Source organism: Alexandromys fortis, unplaced genomic scaffold (genome assembly GCF_014885135.2).
Source record: "Alexandromys fortis isolate MF-2015 unplaced genomic scaffold, M_Fortis_MF-2015_v1.1 scaffold_13, whole genome shotgun sequence".
In the NCBI taxonomy this organism is placed as follows: domain Eukaryota; kingdom Metazoa; phylum Chordata; class Mammalia; order Rodentia; family Cricetidae; genus Alexandromys; species Alexandromys fortis.
In genome coordinates, this window is record NW_026067908.1 from 11,145,496 (window position 1) to 11,166,430 (window position 20,935).

The 20,935-nt window shown below is 46.7% G+C and overlaps 1 protein-coding gene across 3 annotated transcripts in view; it reads right to left on the reverse strand.

Moving 5' to 3' along the window:
- Positions 1-1,528: 1,528 nt before the first annotated feature.
- Cachd1 (cache domain containing 1) overlaps positions 1,529-20,935 on the reverse strand; it is a 235,074-nt gene continuing 215,667 nt past the window's right edge. For all 3 annotated transcript variants that reach the window (XM_050136118.1, XM_050136119.1, XM_050136120.1), the window contains exons 20-27: positions 17,579-17,739; positions 17,187-17,273; positions 15,781-15,897; positions 14,579-14,730; positions 12,806-12,967; positions 11,471-11,548; positions 10,722-10,823; positions 1,529-3,208 (exon numbers count right to left, since the gene is read on the reverse strand). In XM_050136118.1, the coding sequence (XP_049992075.1) occupies positions 2,970-3,208; positions 10,722-10,823; positions 11,471-11,548; positions 12,806-12,967; positions 14,579-14,730; positions 15,781-15,897; positions 17,187-17,273; positions 17,579-17,739 (1,098 nt within the window). In that variant the 3' untranslated portion in view covers positions 1,529-2,969. The remainder of the gene's footprint in view (positions 3,209-10,721; positions 10,824-11,470; positions 11,549-12,805; positions 12,968-14,578; positions 14,731-15,780; positions 15,898-17,186; positions 17,274-17,578; positions 17,740-20,935) is intronic.

Genomic DNA, 20,935 nt, shown 5'->3' on the forward strand with positions numbered 1-20,935 from the left:
ACCTAAACCAGCAAGCAAACAAACAACAAATAACAGTAGCAAAAAAACCAACCAACTAAAAACTCAAAGCTAACCCCTGTGATGGTCTCTTGCTCGGGTTATAAACATTCAATTACTTCAGCCCTGACTTCAGGGCAATCTTTCTGCAAAAGATACAAAATAATTTCCATTAATGTCTTTTTTTTAAAAATAGTCTTACATGGCATACACTGATCTTGAATTTACAATCCTCCTGTCTTTCCCCAGAGCTGGAAGTCCAAGCGTATGCCACCATGATGTCTGACTTGCTGTTGTGTTTGAGTGGACTGTACTAATTGGTTTTAGTTCTTAGCTTTGTGCACCCATTGTCTAGATCTATCCTCTGAGCTGGGCACGTAGCATCCTCAGGAATTTGCCCAGCTCTGCTTGCAAAAGATCATCACAGCTGAGCTTGTCAACTGTGTTGCCCTTCCCTCAGGAAAATACTGAGTGTCCACCCACCCGCTCAGTGACTGCATGCGATTCTGTCTAACTGGATGTGGTCTGGGGGTCTTGGGAGCGGTTAGAGTATATAAGTTGGGGAAGACCGAATTCAGGAAGAGGCCTCCATGTATCTACAAAGCTACCAGGAGGACATCATTCATGCTGGGTAGAGACCTTCCCATGTTGCCTGTGACCTGTTACCCATGAACTGTAAGTAACCCTAATAAAATAGTTGGAGAACTTCAGTGGATTGAACTTTGAGACCTTATGGGGAAGCTGTGAAGCGCCCCTCAATGGCCCCCATCCCCACCAAACGACAATCTTATGACAGCATCTTCCCTGGAGACACCATCTTTCTGTTCCGGACCTTTTCCCTCCTCAGTTGGGAAGCTGGTTTTTTAAAAAAAGATTGATTTTGAATTTTGATTATGCTTGGTGTGTCTGTGTGACTATAGGCTCTGAGTGTGCAGGTACTGGGATGTTAGAACCTCTTGAGCTGGACTTACAAGTGGTGTGAGCCACCTAACATGTATGGTAGGAAATGAATTTGGATCCTCTGGAAGAGGAGCAGGTACTTTTAACCACTGAGCCATCGCTCCAGCTCAGAGAAGCCGGTTTCTTAACAGAGAGTCTCACTATCGCAGAAAACTAGACTCCCTCGGAGAAGGGATCTTTTCAGGGAAGACAAGAAACCCATGCAATCTCAGCAAGACAGAGTTGACCATCTTACACTAAGGAAATGGATCTGACTGTGTAGGAAGGGGGAGATATATACACTTTTATTTATTCGTTGGCTTTTTGAGACACAGTCTCACTATGTAGCCCAGGCTGCCCTAAAACAATTAACCCCCCTGCTGAGTTTAGCTTGAAAAGCCTAAAACACCAGGTTTGGCAGTCTTACTTATTTTTAACCGTTTATTCTTTATTTTATTTAGCCTACTAATACCCTCACTTTTCTTTGTGTGTTTGAGACGGCCAAGAGGCCTGAAGCTGTTCGAAGCACAGAAAGGATGTCTAGGTCACGTGGTGAGAGACAGCCCATCAAGTAACAGGAGCCACTCACCCGTTCATTGCATACAGTTTATTTCACTAGACTGCAATTTTATACACAGTATGAAGGGGTTTCTGGGTAGCACATATAGAGTTTACTTCCTGTAGTGCTGAGGACCCAATTTTTATTTTATTTTATTCTTTACAGTATATCATGATACCCTATCATTAAAACATTGTTTGGTGAAATTTTCCAACTACATATAAACGGAGATTTACCACACACACGGTGCAAAGAATGTCTTCATAACATATTGGAATCACAAAGCGTGAATCTAAAATACACCACTGTAATTAGAACGCTACTTTCAAATCACAATGCCCCACGCCAAAGCAGCCATGTGCTGAATCCCCGGAGAAGTCAAAAGCGGTTTGGTGGACTCAGTGGCAGAGGCTTTGAGCTACGATTTCAAAGGAAATCTTTTAAGAACCACAAGTTCACAATTTCAAAATGTCTTCCGTTATCTGTTTAATATTCTCAGAGTAAAAAAAAACGAGACATTTTAAAATTTATAGTCTTTAAACAAAGCGAATAAACCCAAGCCTCCCTAAACTGAAAGGCTAGGGCCATAATACTAGATTTCGTAGAAACCTAAGGAAAACCTTATATATGGGAGGTGGAAATAATTCTAAAGGGAATGACATTTCTTTGAGACCATCTTGGATCATTGCCCCCCCCCCCCGAAAGGGAATACTATCACAGATGACATATTTCAGCAAAGTGATGTAACAAGCCAAAGAAAGATTGCTTCTTCCTTCCTTCCTTCCTTCCTTCCTTCCTTCCTTCCTTCCTTCCTTCCTTCCTTCCTTCCTTCCTTCCATTTTTTTTGTGGATCAGGGTGGTGGGAAGATCACCAGTTAAATAAGAAACACAACTTCTTAATCAAAGAACCACGTCATCACACACAACAGCCAGGGGTACGGCCGAGAACCTCTCACTTCCTTTCCCCCCCAAGTTTGAAAGTTCAATAAATAGTAGAAAAATAATCCTTTACTTAGAAATCTTGAGATGCATCATTTAGAGCTCAAGGTGAGTTCAGTACAATAACGGTGGCGTCCAGGCACCGCTGGGAAACAGGAGTGTCTGCCAGCAGTTGGAGGCTCTGGTGTGCTGCGTCCCGCCATGGGCTCCAGCTCTCTTCCAGGCCAGGGGTCGAGTGCTTCTGGTGCTGGGAACATTCCCCTGACCCAGTTTCCTTTACAAGTGTCTCTGTTGGAGCTCCATGGGGTCGGTTCATCAGCAAACCCCACCCCCTCCGTTTCAGAACCAGGCCTCAGCTTCTCAGGGACTTTGCGGTTTCAGTTTAAACATGCCCCCAGGGGGCAGCAAACCGCCCGGGACAAAGCACAGACACTCAGTGTGTCTTGTGTGGCAGGGTTTTACACCGGCCTCATTTCTTCTCGGAGCACTCCGCACCACCCGGTGCCCCTCTGCCTTGGGGAGGTGAGGGGACCCGTTAGCACTCGGCATCCACGGTGTGCACTGTCACGGCGGCCTGAAGGTGGTGGCTGTGATGGAGGGTTGGATGTTGGGAGCGGTAGTGGTAGAACTTGTGACTCAGGAGGGCTGCAGTCTGAGGCGGGGTGTCCAGGTCCAAGTCCTCATCATGGTTGCCCACATCCACCCCTGCTGACAAGGGGTCGTTGTTGCAGGGAGGGTTCTCGCTGTCTTCCTGCGGGCTCATGGTGCTGTAACCTAGGAAAGGAACAGCACAGCCTCAGGACAAGAGCAGACTGTCTAGGAGGCTGGGGTGCACTCCTGTGCTAGTGACACGTAGGTGCCAAAACCTGCACGTGACCAGATACTGACCAGCGGATGCTGAGGTATTTTAATTTGAAGGCGATCTAGAGGAAACCAGGGTTGGTTTGTTATTTTTCTAAAAACAATTGATCACATATACACAACCATGTTAAATAACCGAGAGAGCTGGGGGGAAACGAACGATAGAGTCATCGCTCCACCCCAAACCCCCTGGCCAGTGACTGCCCCACGGTGAAATCACCCCACAGACCCCATTATATGCAGGTACCCATCTTGGCGTCCTGGGGTTCATTCTCCTACGCTCCTGAAGACTACAATGGCAATTTCCCCTGCATCATACAAACCACTCAAGCAGGCGATGGGCAGCTTCAGGGGGCGTGAATAAGATGCACGCTGGTTGGGCTAGCGGGCGGTACTGAAGGGCAAAACGCTCATGGGACGTCAGGGCGGGTCTAACCCATTATTATTATGGGATGTCAGTGACGGTCCAATCCGCTATCACTATGGGATGTCAGTGAGGATCCAACTTATTATCACCAGCACTGACATCGACGGCAAAACACAGGTCAGTGATTCCTGCCTAACGGGCTCTTAATCCCCACTGCAGAAGGGAGGCAGCCAGAAAAGGGAACCTCGGCTAAGGTTCTAGGGCTCAATGAAACATCCAATTCCCATCTAACCCAGAGCAACCAGAAAGGAATCCACTCTTCTCTGTGGAAGCCGGCCCGCGGTGTTTAAACATTGATTCCTTTCAGCATCCTAAGAAATACACGTTTCAAAAGCAAATGCCCTAGTTGATCAAAGGATGCCTCTCCAAGAACCTTGGCATATTTTTAGATATTGCAAGAAAAAAAAAAAACCCCACCAAAAAAAAAAAAAAAAAACCCCATGTCTTCTAAACGTCTTGAGAAGTGACAGCTCATGAATAGCTTCCTTGCTCCTCACTGTCAATCAGCCCTCACCCATGGGTAAGCACTAGTCACGTTTGGGACTGAAAAATTGATAGGCTTGCATTCAGCCGAGCAGGAACAGTGTATGGTTAAAAAAGTATGCTCCGTGCAGAAGTGAAAAAGGCAATCTATGTCCCCAGTAAAACAACCCAACCGAAGGATTATTTAACAGCCGGTTCAAAGCAAAGAATATTTAGTAGGCGCCTCCTAGGTACAAGCTGCTCTGCTAGGCTCCAGAGGTACAAAACCCTGGGTCCTAGCAGAGCTAAGAAGCCAGTGTTTGAGACAAGCGAGAACCCAGGGCGCTGGATCACTCTTTTACTGTGGACTGTATGGGGGTGGGGCGGGGTGAGGTGACAAATCAAATCGCCTTGTTTCCCTCCGTTAATGACTAAAATTGAGGGTAGACAGTAGTGAGAACTAGAGCTGAGGTTCAGCTGAAGCCCAGAAGGAGGACTAACTCATTCTGGCTAAAGGAATGAGGAGGTCATCACACGTCCACTCGGGCGTAGCCGGGTGAACACGAGTTTGGTCAAGTGTAGCCAGGTGGTGGTGGCACACACTGTTAATCCCAGTACTCTGTAGGCAGAGGCAGGTGGGTCTGAGTTGGAGGCCAGCCTGGTCTACAGAGTGAGCTTCCAGGACAGCCAAGGCTACACAGAGAAACCCTGTCTCGGAAAGCAAAACAACAGAGTTTGATAAAGGTGATATATGCAAACAGGAGAGCAGCCCCAGAGGTACGGTGCCAGGAAGTGATGCCTCTATGATGTGACCTGGATGTGTGTTAGCAGGGGCCTGAGAGCAGACAAGTGGGAAGCAGAGAGGAAAAGCCAGAGCACGGGACACATGCCAGAGTCGACCACAGGTGCACAGGTTCCCTATGAACGGCTGGCTCTGGTCAGATGATCACTCTGGTCAGAGATCCACTGACAGTTTGGGGGGATGGATGAAAAGGCTAGCCTGAAACTCACTAAATAGCCCAGGCTTGCTTCAAACTTGAGATTGTCCTGCTCTGCTTTGCTTGCCGGGGTTAAGAGAGGTTCACCACCTTGTCTGACTAGCCAACTCTTCCTTACTTGCTGCCTTTGCACTCCTAACACTGAGCACAATGTCTCACATAGAGGAGGCTCTTCATAGCAAAACCAGCCAGGTCTGTAGGTACAAGCCCGTAAATGAGGCGGGAAGATTGCAGGTTCAAGCTGGCTGAACTATAGAGCAAAGTCAAGGCCGACACGAGCAGCTTAGATCCTGTTTCAAAATAAAAACTGAAAAGGGGTTCCCTCAGGGGGAGACCACTCGCCTAGCATGTAAGACGCCTTGGGGTCAATCCCCCAAACTATAAAAACAAGCGAGTGAGCTTCCAAACACCAGTCACGCTATAATTCCCCCAAGTACTGGCATCTCTGAGTTTTCTGTTACCTGTGGCTTTGCTTGTCATGTCTCATATAATTAGGAAGACTTGGAAATCCAATTTTCCCGACCCAGTGGTTTCCAGCGTCTAGTGATACTCTGTAATTATTTGCCTCATTGTGATACCATTGCTTCTGGATCCGAAAAGGCTCCTGTGTTGGGGGCTTGGAGATCTCTGCTGTGCTTCGGGAAGGGGGCTTTGAGATGGCTTCACCCTCATTAGTGGATCAATCCCTTGATAGATTTAAACCTTGCAGCATCAGAGGGAGGGGGCAAAATGGAGGCAGTGGGGTCTAGAAGAGGAAGCATGTGACTGGAGGCTTGTCCTGGAAAGCTGCACCTCACTGGGCACCGCGAGGAAGGCAACCTCACACCACCCTGTCCTCAACCATCACGGTCTGCCTTGCCACGGCCCAGAAACAACATGGCCAGCCAGACACGGACTGAGACTCATGAAACCATGAGCCAAAACGCAGTTTCACTCTCTGAAAAGACTCCTCTAACTCTCTGCAAACGACGAACAACCGGCACAGGCGCTACCACCCTTTACGCTACACTTCCTATTTTCTAGTGTGGGAGTGGAAGTCCCAAGGGGCCAGCGAGTTGTAGAGAAGCAGGTGGAACAAACACGTTCTCTTTTCTTTCTTTGCAAGTCTTTCTTGTGGGTGTGTGTGGTAGGAGTGTGAGTGTGGGCATGCTTGTGTAGAGGTCAAAGGACAATTGCCAGTGTCCGTCCTTGCTGCCCACTTTGCTAGAGGCAGGGTCTCTTGTTTGCTGCTGTGGACATCAGGCTAGCTCTCACACAAGCTCCCCAGGGAATCTGCTGTCTTCATCTGCTACCTCATCCCAGGGACTCCGGTCTTACAGACTGGGCTAATGTACCTGGCTTAGTGGGGGTTCTGGGTATGGAAACTCAGGTGCCCCTGGCTTTGCAAACCACGAATCCCTCTCCCCAGGCCACAGACACTTTCTCATTCAACAAACAAACCATGTGTCTGGTGCAAGGCAGTTGTGCTCAGCACCAAGAGCTGGGAGGAATCATGAGGACGGACAGGATCCCTGGCCACAGAGCACAGTAGAAATGCTATTTAAATACAAAGGACCTCTGGCAGCACTTGTAAGCCTATGCTGAAAAGCATTTACGAAGATAACCTCAAGTAAGACACTTGTTTTAGGAATGAGGCCAGGCACCCATGAGGAACAGAAGCCCCAAACTGGGCTTCTGTACTTTGGCATTCTGTTTATGTGTTTACAGTCTATGGTTCCTGAGAAACTATTTGTGAGACTGCTAGGCTCCTCCAGGGGCTCATGCGCCATCTTGTGGTCACAAAGAGTAACTGTAGGAGAGTGTCTCCAGGATACGGTCTGCTTTTAGGTTTTTCGTTCATTTGTCTTAAAAAAAGTTCCTTGAAATTGCCAAGGATGAGGAAGAAACCCCGTTTTCAAAAAGAAAATGTTGCTTTATATATATATATATATATATATGCAAACATATCAGTCTAAATGTGGCTGTAAAGTTTCTAATGAGGACGTAACTGCAATATAAACTCACAAGGAGCAAATAAACATATGCTGGCATTTTTAAACTTAAAAATAAGCCAGTGAATATTAGACAGAACATGCTATTTTCTAGAGAAACACAAGACGAAGCAGACACATGGCTACAAAGGTATTTAGTCTCTCAACCTGTGAGGCTTACCTTTTGCTGAAAAAAAAAAAAACTTTAAATTGTCTTAGACTATTGAGAAGTGTGGCTGGGGTGTTTGCAAGACAGAGTTCTTGCCTAGCATGCATCAGATCCTGGTTTTGATTCCCAGCAGCAAAGGAAAACCACTTTCGTTATATTTTAAAACACGACCTTGCGAGCTATTCCTAAACCAATAAGCAGCCTTGGGCTTCCAAGTTTAGTAACAGCAGTTTTTATCTCTAGGAACGTCACTATGCAGCTTCCCAGGGGCCTAGGCTTTTACTAGTCACTCACATGCACACGCACACACGTGTGCATCTGCACACACACTTGCACACGTACGCACAGCACAACCTAGAACCCCGGTACTACCGCCTCACCCCCTCAAGCCCTTCCTTGGAACACGAACTACTTTCCCTGCCCCCTTTGTTCACTCCAGAAATCTGTCTCATTCCACCTGGGTCTCATGAACACATGCCTGCATTTCTGGGTTCCCCTAGAACATAACCAGGGAGGACAACACCCATAGGGTCAGCCTGAGCCTGAGCGCCTACCACGCTCTCCCCTTTAACCTTCATGAGAACTTTACCAGGTAGAAAAACCGGATCCTAGTTCAGTTACGTATTTGTTTTTGTATTTGTTTTTGGGACAGAGTGTTGTTAAGTAGCATTGGCTGGCCTGGAACTTGCTGTATAGATCAGCTTACCCTATACTTTACAGAGATCCACTTGCTTCTGCATGCCAAGTGCCGGGATTAGAGGTGTGTGCTCCCACACCTGGCCATTCTACTTTAAGGACTAAAACATCTCACTAAACTCTAAGCAGCTTGCTGAAAAAAAAAAAAAGAGGTGGTGTACTCTAAAGTGAACATGTTGCTGTCTTGAGGGGGTTCCTCTTGCTCACCCCACCCCCAGTGCCCCCCCCACGACGACAGTACAAGCGTGATACAGGAGAATATCCTTCAGAACCAAGTTGACAAAACAATCGATTCTATTTCCTCCTTAATGCATATGTAGATTTTATCCTGCTGGCATAACAGGGTCATTCAACTGATGGGTCCCTTTTTCTTAGTGACCTGCTGTATTGGTTCAGGAATACAACAGCCTACAGCTAGGCTCCGTTGATTTAATGATGTATTTGGGCTATGGGGACTCTCAACACCCTCTTCCTCTAGTGGTTTATTCTGCCTGCATGAGAAACTTTTTTTTTTTTTGTTATTCCTTGGGGATAATAGGGATCCAATTAGTGAGAGAAAAGAGAGACAGTGAGCCTTGCCGCGTTCCTGGCTTCGGGTACTCATCTCTCCGCTTTATCTAAGCTGCTGCTTCAGACACCATCTCAGTAAGACAGGGGAAGAGGCTGGGGAACATTTTGTCACTCCAGATTCTAATTTGGTATGGATGCCACAAGAGAGGGAGAGCTGAGATTCAGCGTTTCCGCTGAATAAGAAATTATTTCTGCTGAACTTTAGTAGCCTCAAACCTGTGTTAATATTCAAAAGAGAAGGCGCAGACTTGCCAAGCAGAAGAACTTACACAGGTTCAAAGGATTATTTGGGGGGTGTTGGGGGGGAGGTGTAGAAGAGGCAGGAAGCCAAGAAACTGAAAAATTTAAGTTCTGCTTCAGTTCTCCATAGAAACCTGGAGCTTCTATTTAGTCAGTGGGAACAAGGTCATTCAGAGCCCAATCCACAGTCCCTGGTTTACCAGGCTGGGCAGCAGCATCTCACATTTTCCAATGGGAGAGTGCATCCCTGTGGTGGGGTCAGAGGGATGCAGGTTGCTTGGAGGGATGTCAGTTCCTGTGCTTTTTGCATACAAACAGAAACATTGTTTGAAGGCATTTTTTTTTTCTTTCAGGATAGGTGTGGGAAAAGCCGAGGTGGAGAAAAAAAAAAAGTTTAAATAATTATCTAGGCATATACAAAGACTCAGCTCTGTGGAAACTAGACAGCAAGCTTCAAAAATGAAACGTTCTTTCACTCCGGCTCTGTTTCTGAGTAACACTGGCGGCGATGATCACAGACCAGGACTTATCTGCGGCTCTTTATGACAAGCAACGAGAGAGACATCAAGAACGTGAGAGGCTCTATGGTGTGGCTGGTCTTTGGGACAGGACATGGGACTTTCTATGACATGGATTTGCTTGGCACTTCATACCCCCTCAGTCTTGACTTTTCCTGAAATTAATGTAAACCGACAACTTTGTACATGCTCATTCTTTTCTTAGTCGTCCTTTCAAGGCTCGGTTGCAAAGGTTTCTTCATCAAAGCTTTTGAGCCTGGCAGTCACGGCCAGAGCTGGGGGAGGACAGAGCTGAGGACAGAGGACAGTTTGTCTATGATCCAAGAAAATATGTTGACGATGCCGACACTGGCCCACTAGCAACATTAGGGCCTAAGACACACGGGGGTTCCATGCCCCAAGTATGACCCTTTAGTGACAGTGTGATTTTGAAATGTTCCCCACACCCTCATGTTTTGAGTACTTGGTCCCTTAATAACACTATTTTGGAAAGTTCTGGAAAGTCTGGGAGTTGGGCCTTAGCTGAAGGAAGTGGGCCAGTGGTGACTGGTTCTTCATTTATTTGTTCCCCTTCACCTCACCTGCCCCTGGCCATGATGGTCACAGCTGTCTTCTGCCGCCTGTCCCTGCCGCTATGTTTTACCCTCAAGATACCAGCCCAAGTGATCTGTTCTAACCAGCAACCAAACTGAACCTTTTGTTGATGTTGTTGTCGAGACAAGGTTTCTCCACGCAACCCTGGCTGTCCTGGAAACTGCTCTGTAGATCAGGCTGGCCTTGAACTCCGAGATCTGCCTGCTTTGCCTCCTAAGGGCTGGGATTAAAAGTGTGTGCTGCCACCACCGCCTGGCAAACTGAACCTTCTTAAACTAAAAGCCAAAAGGAATAATTCCTCCCTGAAGCTGTTTTGTCAGGTCAAAAACACACTTTAAAAAAATTACACGTGTGTGTGTGTGTGTGTGTGTGTGTGTGCTTGTGCACTGTGATGTGTGGAGACCAGAGGGTAACTTGTGGGAATCAGCTTCTTCCTCTCCCACCACATGGGTCCCATGGATGAAACTTAAGTCACCAGGCTTGGATGCAAGAGTCTCTACCCATTGAACTATCTCACCAGCCCCCACCGGCTTTATGGAGAAAAACTTGAAAGCAGTTTGTGTGGCCAGGGCCATCTAGCTTGAGCCTGGAGTACTGGGCGAGAAAACTGCCTATGCAGTTTCCTCAATGCCATGCCTGAGTGCATCCTTTAGGGAGACTATGTCAAAATAAGTAAGCGTGGAACTGGAGAAAGGGAGAGAAAGAATGCGTTCCAGCCCCCCACAGGAGTAGCCCAAGCTCCCGGGGGTGGGGTGCTTCTAGCACAGAGGACCAGGCCTTACCGTGATCACTTTCAGTCCCCGAGCGGCCCCAGTAGCGTCGCCTCCTTTCTGGACTGTGTGCGTGTCGCTCCATGACCGCGGCGATGAACCGAGTGTTGCTGACTGCGGGAAGCCAAGGACAGTTAGCGTCACTCTTGGGTCAGTACCTTCATTGTTTCCACCCCTTTGCTCTGAGCACGCTCACTCACATGCTGGAGGAGCTATTCTTTGAAGAGTTAGAACACAGAATTTTTATAAGAATTTTAAGGCTGAGGGGAGCTGGCTTGGAGCTCTGGGGGGGGGGAGGGGGCGGGAGAGGGCACTTAGCTACCCATCTCCAGCCTGCTGATACAGGCCGAGGGCTAGGCAGCTAAAGGCCAAGGGGGCTGGACGATAGACATCTCTCTTTATAAAGGAAGCACGTTTCCCTTACCCTGAGTTGTGTATACTAATTAAGGGACTATAGAAAAAAACCTATTCAAAGAAACTTCCCTTTCTAAAACACTAAAACACCACGTTGGGGAAGTAATGAGAAGGGGGGCTTTAGGCCAGAGCAAATGTAAAAGATCACATCAAAAAAGGCTTCTGAGGCATTCTGAAACAAAGCAGAGAGCCACACTTATTCCTAAGGAAGAAGGGAGGGGAAAAAAAAAAACCCACCATGTCAAAGCTTCTTAAATTTTAATACAAGCCAAAAGGACATAAGAAAGAATATTTATTTTGGATTAGCCTCCCGCTGACACAAGCTGCAGGAGGTGGGGGATACTCACTGATGCCCCTGTCTTCGTGGCTGTCATCGTCCCTTTCATCTCTGTCATTCTCCAGGTTGGACATACGCACTGACATTTCTGTCCATCATTAGAAAGAGAGAAACATGACTATTTAATCAAACAAAATCACTGGCTTTAATATCCTGCCGAGCACCGGTTTGACGGCCGGGTGACAGCATTCCATCAAGAGTGAGTTCAAGGTGTGGGGAGGGAGAGTGTGGGGGGGGATGGATAGAGAGGCATGGTAGGATGCTCGCCTCAAATGTGCTGGGGTCTATTCCCAGGCACTTACTTACTTTCTTCCTTCCTTCCTTCCTTCCTTCCTTCCTTCCTTCCTTCCTTCCTTCCTTCCTTCCTTCCTCCCCCCCTCTCTCTCTCTCTCTTTCTCAAAGAAAAAAATGGTGAGCTTACGAGAGAATGAATGGATGCCCCTGTCTGTTACATCTTCCTAGTAAGAGGCGGATGGAAGAACAAGAAGAGAATAAAAACGAGCAACCCCTAGAATTGAGTTCTGAAGAAGGAAACAAAACTGATGGGAGGCCAACTCATCTTTAATCCTCTACCAAAGGACTTAAGTAGAAGTGGGGTCCAAACCACCACTGGCTTGTGTGTAAAAACACTACAGGATGGTCAGGTGCTAGGCAACACTGGACACCAGCCGCCCTCACCTAAGACAGGTGTGGGTGGTACCCCTGTTACCATGCCCTATCAGGGTTGTTGTCATAGCAACATCTAACACCATTTTGTCATTAGTGCTGCAAGCTGAGTTAAGCGGCCACAATGACTGTGAGTTGAGTTCACTTTCATAAAGGCCAGGCTAACGCATCTCTGGGGACTTCGGAGAGGGTGGGGAGGGTTTTGAGTAAAGATGGCAGACTTAAAAAGCTGGCAACAAAGTCATGGTTACAAATGAACTCTTTCATAGCGGGCTTCGGTGATGTATCTTGTTTCAAAAGATCAGATTATTCAAATGGACCATTTTACTCTGTACAGGAAGGGATGCAATAGAACTAATTCATATTCTTGATCATACAGATCCGGGGGTCCCTGATTTGCTTGGGTTCAGACCTGCAAGGGAGCACATTGACACAGTCTCTGTCAGGGCCCCAGTTCCCCAGCTCAGCTTACAGTAGAAGTAGGCCACGGAGTGGGGGAGGGATGGGGATGTTGGTAGCATCTGGAAAGAACCTAGGACTTTCTGGGTAGTCAAAATAGGGCATGCAGAGTTTAGGCACTGAAGAAGGCATCAGGCTTTGGGGGACTGCAGATGTCATGCTGCCCCTGCCCTTACAGTTGAAGAGGCTGGGCCACCTAGAAGAGGCTCTCTGCACTCACCTTGAGCTGCAAGAGGAGACATGTGCTGGTGGCTGCGGCGATGGATCTGGTGGCGGTAAGCGTACACGGCAAGGACCAGTACCATGATACAGCCCATGATCCCTCCGGCCACAGGGCCCACGGGGGCGCTCTTGATCATGTTTAGCGTGATCACCTCGTCACCTTCAGAGGATACAGGAACAGATGCACCCTGTCAAGATCCCCCAAGTGCGGGCAGGAGGTAGGGATGGGGGGAGGGTGGTGAGGTAGGAAGGACCAAAGTGGGCTGGGTTGGGGTGGCGAGCTCTGCTGCACTCCCAACTTCTCAGTGACACACGAGAACGTGGGAGTGGAGGCTTCATGGGATTCCCGGTTCTCAAACATTGGCAGCTACACAGAGCCTGAGCACAAATACTGAGCGTTGCTGCAAAGAGTAAGCAGAGAGAACTGCTTCCACACAGGCGCTGCCTGGTGCTGACAGAATCCTGGCTGCTCTCCGAAGGGGAAACCTCACCTAGCAGAGGAAGACGAGGCGGGCCTCTCTGGGGGACAGATGAACCACCCACTCAAATGAGAGACAGGAAGTACAGTGCGTTTGTGTCTCACAGACCAGGTTGCGGGGTGGGGGTGGGGCCTCCTTGTAAGCACAGAAAGTAACCTTTGGAGCATCAACTACGTGTCAACTATGCCCCTGCCTGGTTCACTTGTAACACAACAGCTCAACTCCTCCTCCCCACAGAAGGGATTCTCTCTCTTCAGTCAAGTTAGATGCGAAGATATTAAAAAGCAAGACATAGACGGTCCCTAATTTGCGATGATCGGAATCACCTGTCAACTCTGACACTATCAAAGCAATAAAGCAATCAGTAGAAGCGACACAGACTTTGGAATCTTGATCTTTCCTTGGGCTTGTGAAATGCAGGATACTCTCGTGATACAGGCTGTGGCAGCTCCTGGCCAGCCTTGGCCTCGCAAAGGTTAAATAACCAGCATTGTGTTATTGAACTGTGCTGTTAGGTTATATAACATTCAGCAGTCTGAGGCAATAAACACAATTTGACTTTTTTTTTTTCCAACCCATGATAGGTTTATGGGGCCATAACTGAATCCCAGGCTGAGAAACGTCTACATTAACTAGTGGCTTGAATATGGTGACTCAGTTTTTGCCAGCTAAGAGTGAGTGAAGACGTGGTACCGATTCTGGGGAGAGACGGAAAAGAAGAGCCTTAATGAGAGATACAGACTCTTCTTCGGTAGTAGTTTTGTCGAGGACCTGTGTCCTGATCCCAGGGTCTCCTCTCTTTGGGGTATCCCCGCCCCTCCCAAAGCTGCTGTCGCAGCCCTGAGTAGCTCTGGTGTCTGCTGAGCCCGCTGTCCTCAACAGTGATGCGTGGCAGAAGATGCCTACCCTGTATAGGTGGTAAGGAAAGGAAGGGGAAAGGGACCGCTGTGGGAGGGAACAGCCCGCTGCAGGCCCCACGCCTCCGACAGCTGGGATGCACATTCAAGCGGACTCTGGAGTTCAGTCATGTGGAAATCAGGCCCGAGTTTCTCAGAACAAGCTTTATGAGAATGCATTCCAGGCTTGCAAAATTTGGCAGCGTGGTTGGCTGCTCCCTGCACAGTGCGTGTAGCCAGCTCTGAAGGTGATTATCTGCCCTGGTTTTGTAACTAAGGATGACTGGCCAACGAAGCAGGGGAGCTGGGCGGAAGATTATTAAGATCTTTGTCCCAGTAGACAGGTGGAAGATGGCATTCACGAGTCAAACCAGCGCAGGCTCCTAATCAACATACCGATGGCCCCCATGTCATCCACGTAGGGACTTTTGGCTCCCACGATCCCCCCGAAGCATTCTTTCTGAGGCGCACAGTAGGATTTGTCCAGGTGAGTCTTCCCGTCGCTGTCCACCACACACCACTCGCAGTCCAGCACCCCGAAACAGTCCCTGCCGAACGGACGGGGTTTCAGAAAGCGGCGTGGGCAGGAGAGCAGGCCAGCTGGCCTTCAGCTGGACCTCAGGGCTCACCTGCTTACTCCTGCTCTGAGCGGCTGCGTGCCAAGTCCCTTTCCTTGTCAAGTGGGGACAGCGGTCATTTACCTGGGCATGGCTACTTACTGGATGCCTCTTGGCCAGGCCAAGTACTCCCTGAGTGACCTTACAACCTCCTCGCGTGACTTAGTGTGGTCTTGTTCAAAATCATCTCAAAGCATCAAAGGCAGGTAGAACCTAGGTTTGTTTGCTTCTAGTCTAACATGCCCATGTCATTATTATTTTTTTTTTAAAGGAAGGAAGTAACAGTCAAATACATTCAGGAAACAGTCTGTTTAAAAGAGATATGCTCACTGCTGGTCTCTTAGGCTGGATGCATGGCGATGCTCCGAGAAAATGACCTGGGTGACAGTCTGCCTGTACCCGAATGCAGCGTAACAGCCCACGTTAATCAGTTCAAGGGTAGCCCTTTCCTCCACTCAGCCAACACAAGGCCAACTGTGCCCTTATGTCACCCGATCACACGGCAACCAGCAGCTAGCTTCCCCTTCCCCTATCTGTCAAAGCCACAGCTCCATGCTTAGTCCAAACCCTCTAGAGGGAAGCAGCCCACAGCAGGGGACACAGGGTGGTTAGTTCTCAAAACTGCCCTGGAGCAGTTTGCTCTCTATGAAGGAAGTTCTGAAACCTTGTTGGCTGCTGGCTCCAGTTGGGAATCCCAGGAGATACTACTCCCTTGTAACATCTGCATTTTGCTTATTAAAAGAAACAAACAAAACACTTCCAACCCCACAGCAGAAACCTTAATTTTTTTTTTTTTTAAAGCCTATAGCACAAATGCCAAATCCCTGTAACCAGTGGGAACGGAACATTTAATCCGGGAGACAAAAGGCTTGTGGCATAGGCCTCATCCTCCCTTTCCCAAAGGCATGAAGAACAAGAATCCACTGGCTGGGCAGCAGGAGCTTTGTGGGCCTGGGCACTGCTCTCAGGGAGGTCTCTTACCCACTTTCCAGTCTCTGGTTGCACCTGCTGTTGACACACTGGTGCAGGGCATCCTGCAGGCCAGGGTCGATAGCTGTGTACGTCACTGGTTCCTGGTGCACCTCACAGCTTGGGTTTCTATGAAGGAAGCCAGCGTGGAGGTTAGAAGCAATGACACCCATATTCCAAACCCCTAGTCTTAGATAAGGTTAGCAAAATCTGAGGTTTTATTATTTGGACAGCTGGCTTTGCCACTCAGCGAAACCTTCAGCCAATCCATTTAACTACTCGGTTGTTTAAGTTGTTTATATTTGTATACAATAGAAATCATATATATGTGCTTCTGTGTGCACACCACATACACTGAAATCATAATCTCTCAACATAACAGGAATGTGTAAAGCCGAAATGTGCTCAACCTTCTGTGTTTACACTCCTCAGCCTTACTTTTCTGGGGTAATATTGTGAATAGGATTTAATGAGGACCCTTTCAGACACCCTTTTTATGTTTAACAAATGTGTATTATATTAATAGACATACACACACAATACCATGTGTTTCCTTTCAGTTCTAGGAGAGGAATCTAGTACAGTCATTAAGAGCTTATCAATAATATTAATAACACTGTTTCATGCATCAGCACAGGTATGTGCACATATGAAAAGCATCTGTATACTTACACAGTTAATTAAAAAAACTGACTCAAGCCAGGTGGTGGTGGTGCATGCCTTTTAGCCCAGCACTTGGGAGGCAGAGGCAGGCAGATCTCTGTGAGTTCGAGGCCAGCCTGGTCTACAAGAGCTAGTTCCAGGGAAGGCTCCAAAAGCTACAGAGAAACCCTGTCTCGGAAAAACAACAACAACAACAACAAAAAACTCAAAAATAACCTGACTAAATATGTATAAAGTACTTGACTCGTGGCAGATGTGTAGAAAATACTTGCATGAATCTCCTGTGACTTACTTACTTTTACTCTTTTGGGAGTCTTTATTACTCTTATTTTTTGAGACAGGGTCTGTCACTGAATCTAGAGCTCAATGATTTGGCCAGATTGCTCAGCTAGTAAGCCCTTGGGATCTGCCTGTCTGTTCCCTGGATTGCTGGGGCTATAGGCACATGCTACAAGACCTCATGTTTGTGTGAACTTTACCCACCGACCCATCTCAGCAGTCCTCATATGGCTTTAATACAGCATATATACTTTTGGTATTTCACAACATGTATATTTAAACAGCAAATCAGGCATTATTTAAAATTTGGCTTACTGATTATGATTCTTATTAGGACAAAGCACTTTTGTACATTCTTAACCCACAACAAACTTAAAGAAAACACCACAGTATAGAGACTATACATATGTATACATATGTCTACAAGAACATATATAAATAACATACACACACATACAGGCATATATATTTTTTACCTGTTTTCGGCATTTGTGAGGTTGCCAGTGCACTCATTGACCTCCAGGGGGCACTCACAAGGGCATTCACATTCATTTTGTTCCATTCTGAAAGGCAAACAGAATCACTAGTTAAGAGGTAGGTGCCAGTAGGATATCATACACACACCAGGGAATTGAGATTTAAAAAAGAAAAAAAAAGAATCCTTTGCCAGTTACACTTGACAGTGAAAACGAAGCTGTGGCCAAAAATTTAAATTGCATTTGGCCTGAATCCGCAGCCGTGGTGATGGTGTCGTGGGAACAGATACTAAAGGCTTCTGTAAACCTGGACTTCCCTCCTCCCCACCTCTTCTGCCAGTGCCTGGCATCGGTTAAAATGTTAAGGAGTCCATGAACGGAACCCAGCCCACCGGTGGCAGTTGAGACACAGACGGTCCACCATGCTGCAAGCGCAGAAGGCAAGGGAGTCGCAGGTCTCGTTGACAATGCCGACAAACGCGTTGGTGCCTGGGATTCTCGCCAAGCGGTACTTAGAACAGTGGCTGCCATGCACAAGGTTTGTCAAGTCGCCCTGCAGGAGAGAGGAGGAGGGTCAGGACCCACAGACAGCAGTGTGAAGATTTGGCCCTCTCAGGCAGAAAAGACAGGATAGCTTAGATTGTGATTACAAAAAGCAGCACACAGCCACTATTCAAGACTTTTAGTATTTTCTAAAGATTCATTTTTATATATGTGCATGTCTGTGTGCGTTGCAAGAATTTGTGGAAGACGGAATAGGGTGTTGGAGGCCCTGGTGCTGGAGTTACAGGTGGCTGTGAGCTACCTACCTGACATGGCCGCTGAGAACTTGGGACCTCTGGAAGAGCATCGTGAGTTCATGACACTGAGACATCTTTCCAGCCCCTACAGCCACTGTTTAAAATGTGGCCCAGAGAACACTGCTTGTTAAAAAATTTGTTTTTCTCACTTTGGTGAGAAGGAAAAACCTACAGATAATTTTATCAAGTCAGATATGATTTCCATTTAGTAGTTGGTATATGTTATGGAAGTCAGCTTCCGGAAACATTTCTTTCGAAGGCAAACATAATTAGCTACAAACCACATGCTTCTTTCCTTTTAATACACCTTTCTGCTTCCTAAAGTAATATACATAAAAAACAAAGGTTCTTTAGAGACCAGTTGATTTCCTGCTTCTGCAACATTGAAACTGAACTAAGTATTCTCTTTCTTCATTCTGTAACTGGTAGATGTGATGAGTAGCTTCTAGAAGTGCCATAAAAAAACTTAAAAGCTGTACCATGAGGTCGTGCAATAACTGTCTTTCTGCATTTCTATCAAATTCCCCGGGGCAAATTATTCCAAGTCACACTGATGTCACTCATCTCTTAATATGTCAACTAAAAGTGACCACGGTTGTGGCAGAGTAGGTTCTTAGATTCTAGACAAGTTTTGTCTTGTGTGAAAGACGCGCACAGCTTGGACATGCAGTGACATGGCTTATTATGCAAAAAGCTCCATGATCAGAATGTCCCAATTTCATATAGAGTGGAAATTTCAGCTGTTAAGAAATTCTCTATCCTTGACCTGGTGAGACAGTTCAGTGGGAGAAGATACCTGCCACCAAGACTCCCAGCCTGAGTTCCATCTGGGGGACCAACACAGCGGAAGGGAAGACCTGACACCTGCAAGTTGTTTGTTATTTGTTTAACTACGCAAAGGTGTGTTGCTGTTTTTGCCTTGCCTGCCTAAGGCACCGGATTGGTCTAATAAAAAACTGAACTGCCAATAGCGAGGGGAGGAAGTATAAGTGGAACTTTGGGGCAAAGAGAATAAGTAGGAGGAGGAATTTAGGCTCAAGGAAGAAGAAAGAAAAGGAGATGTCAGGGAGACACCAAGGGTGAGTCAGCTAGACAGAGAGGACACAGGAAAGTAGGACATATAGAAAAAAAGCTAGAATGCCCCAAGGCATAATGTTGATGAGTAGAAATAGGTTAAGTAAGAAGAGCTAGTGGGACAAGCCTAAGCTGAGCATTCATAATTAGTAATGTCTTCGTGTCTTTATTTGGGAGCTGGTTGGTGGCCCAAAGAAAATGCCACCTAGAGTTATCCTCACATGTGCTTCCACACATGTGCTATATGTACATCTGTGTAGCCATACAAATGCACGATGCAATTTTAAATTAAAGCTTAAATCAATTAAATTATTCTAATTCCCATTCAACTAGAATGTGCTTTTCAGAAATGTTTCTACTCCAGCCTTGTGGTTTTGCCTGCAGAGGACTCTGGAAACCACTGAAGAAATGAACCAGATGCATAGAAAGAGGCAGACTTTCGTATGATAACTACCCCAGCTCTCCTGCAACAGGGCTGCTCACAATGGAGCGGGGTGGAGCAGGGAGGAGCAGGGGGCGCAAGACGATGTTGTGGACACCATAAAGATTTTCGATTTGATCCAGCACATTAAAATAATTAATTTATTTGTTAACTATTTACTTATTGATAGAGTATGTTCATCGGAGTCCTGCCTGCATGTATGTCTGTGTGAGGGTGCTAGATTTCCTGAGACAGTCAGTCATAGGTAGTTGTGAGCTGCCATGTAGATGCCGGGTATTGAACCCATCTGGAAGAGCAGCCAGTGCTCTTAATTGCTGAGCCATCTCTCTCCAGCCCCCAAATTAGTTTTCAACTGCACATTTAATGACTAACATACATAAATGCCTAGGTAAATTAAAATTTGCTTCTTGTAAGTTTTCAAATGTTAGCTCTGTTGCCATGCCCCCGTTTTGTTCCTTCCTAGAATCATTCCAAAATGGGTAAGAACAGAGTTAGATATTTAGTCATGTAAATCTTGCAGCAGTTCAAATTACGTAGAATGCTCTCAGCTACAAAAACAAACAAATGCTTTCAGGATGACATCCACAAAACTCCCCACCTGCTGCGGTGGGTGACCAAGGACTGACTGAGGCTGGCCGCTAAGCCATCGCTAGGAGACAGGAGCACACAGAACCATACAACCTTTGTACGGAGTATGGGAACAGCCCTAAGCAGCAAAGGGATAAGGGATGGCTGTTCTCAGCCGTCAACTTGCCTACATCTGGAATGAACCCAAATGACTGGGCATACCTGTGAGGGATTTTTTTTTCTTAATTAAATTCATTTGAAGTGGGAAGACCCACTTCTAAGCTGGATTTATGAGGTGGGAAGATATGCATTCAATCCAGATCTTTGGAGGTGGGCCATTCATGTTGAATCCGGGCCACACCTTGATAAAGGACATGGAAAAAGAAAGCTGGCTCGCTCCGCTTGTTCTCCCTAGCAAGTCTATGCCGTCGGTGGTATTAGAGCCTACTTCTTTGGATTCCAGCGTATACTGAAGACCAGCCGAGACATCCAGCTTAGTGAATTGAACAACTACTGGATTAAGCCTGTAAGCCATTCTAATCAACTAATAAATCCCTTTTCTCCATATATATATCAGTTAAATATATATATTTTATAAATATATTTATATAAATAAATATATATTTAATAGTTCCTCATGTTGTAGTGACCCTCACCCATAAAATTATTTTCGTTACTACTTCATAACTGTAATTTTGCTACTGTTATAAATTGTAAGGTATATATCTGATATGTGACTCCTGTGATAGGGTCATTTGGCTCCCAAAGGGAATCACAACCCACAGGTTGAGAACCACTGCTCTGGGGAACCATAACTAATACAGTTGGCATATTAATCAAAGCAGAGTACCAACCCTGTAGCCTTC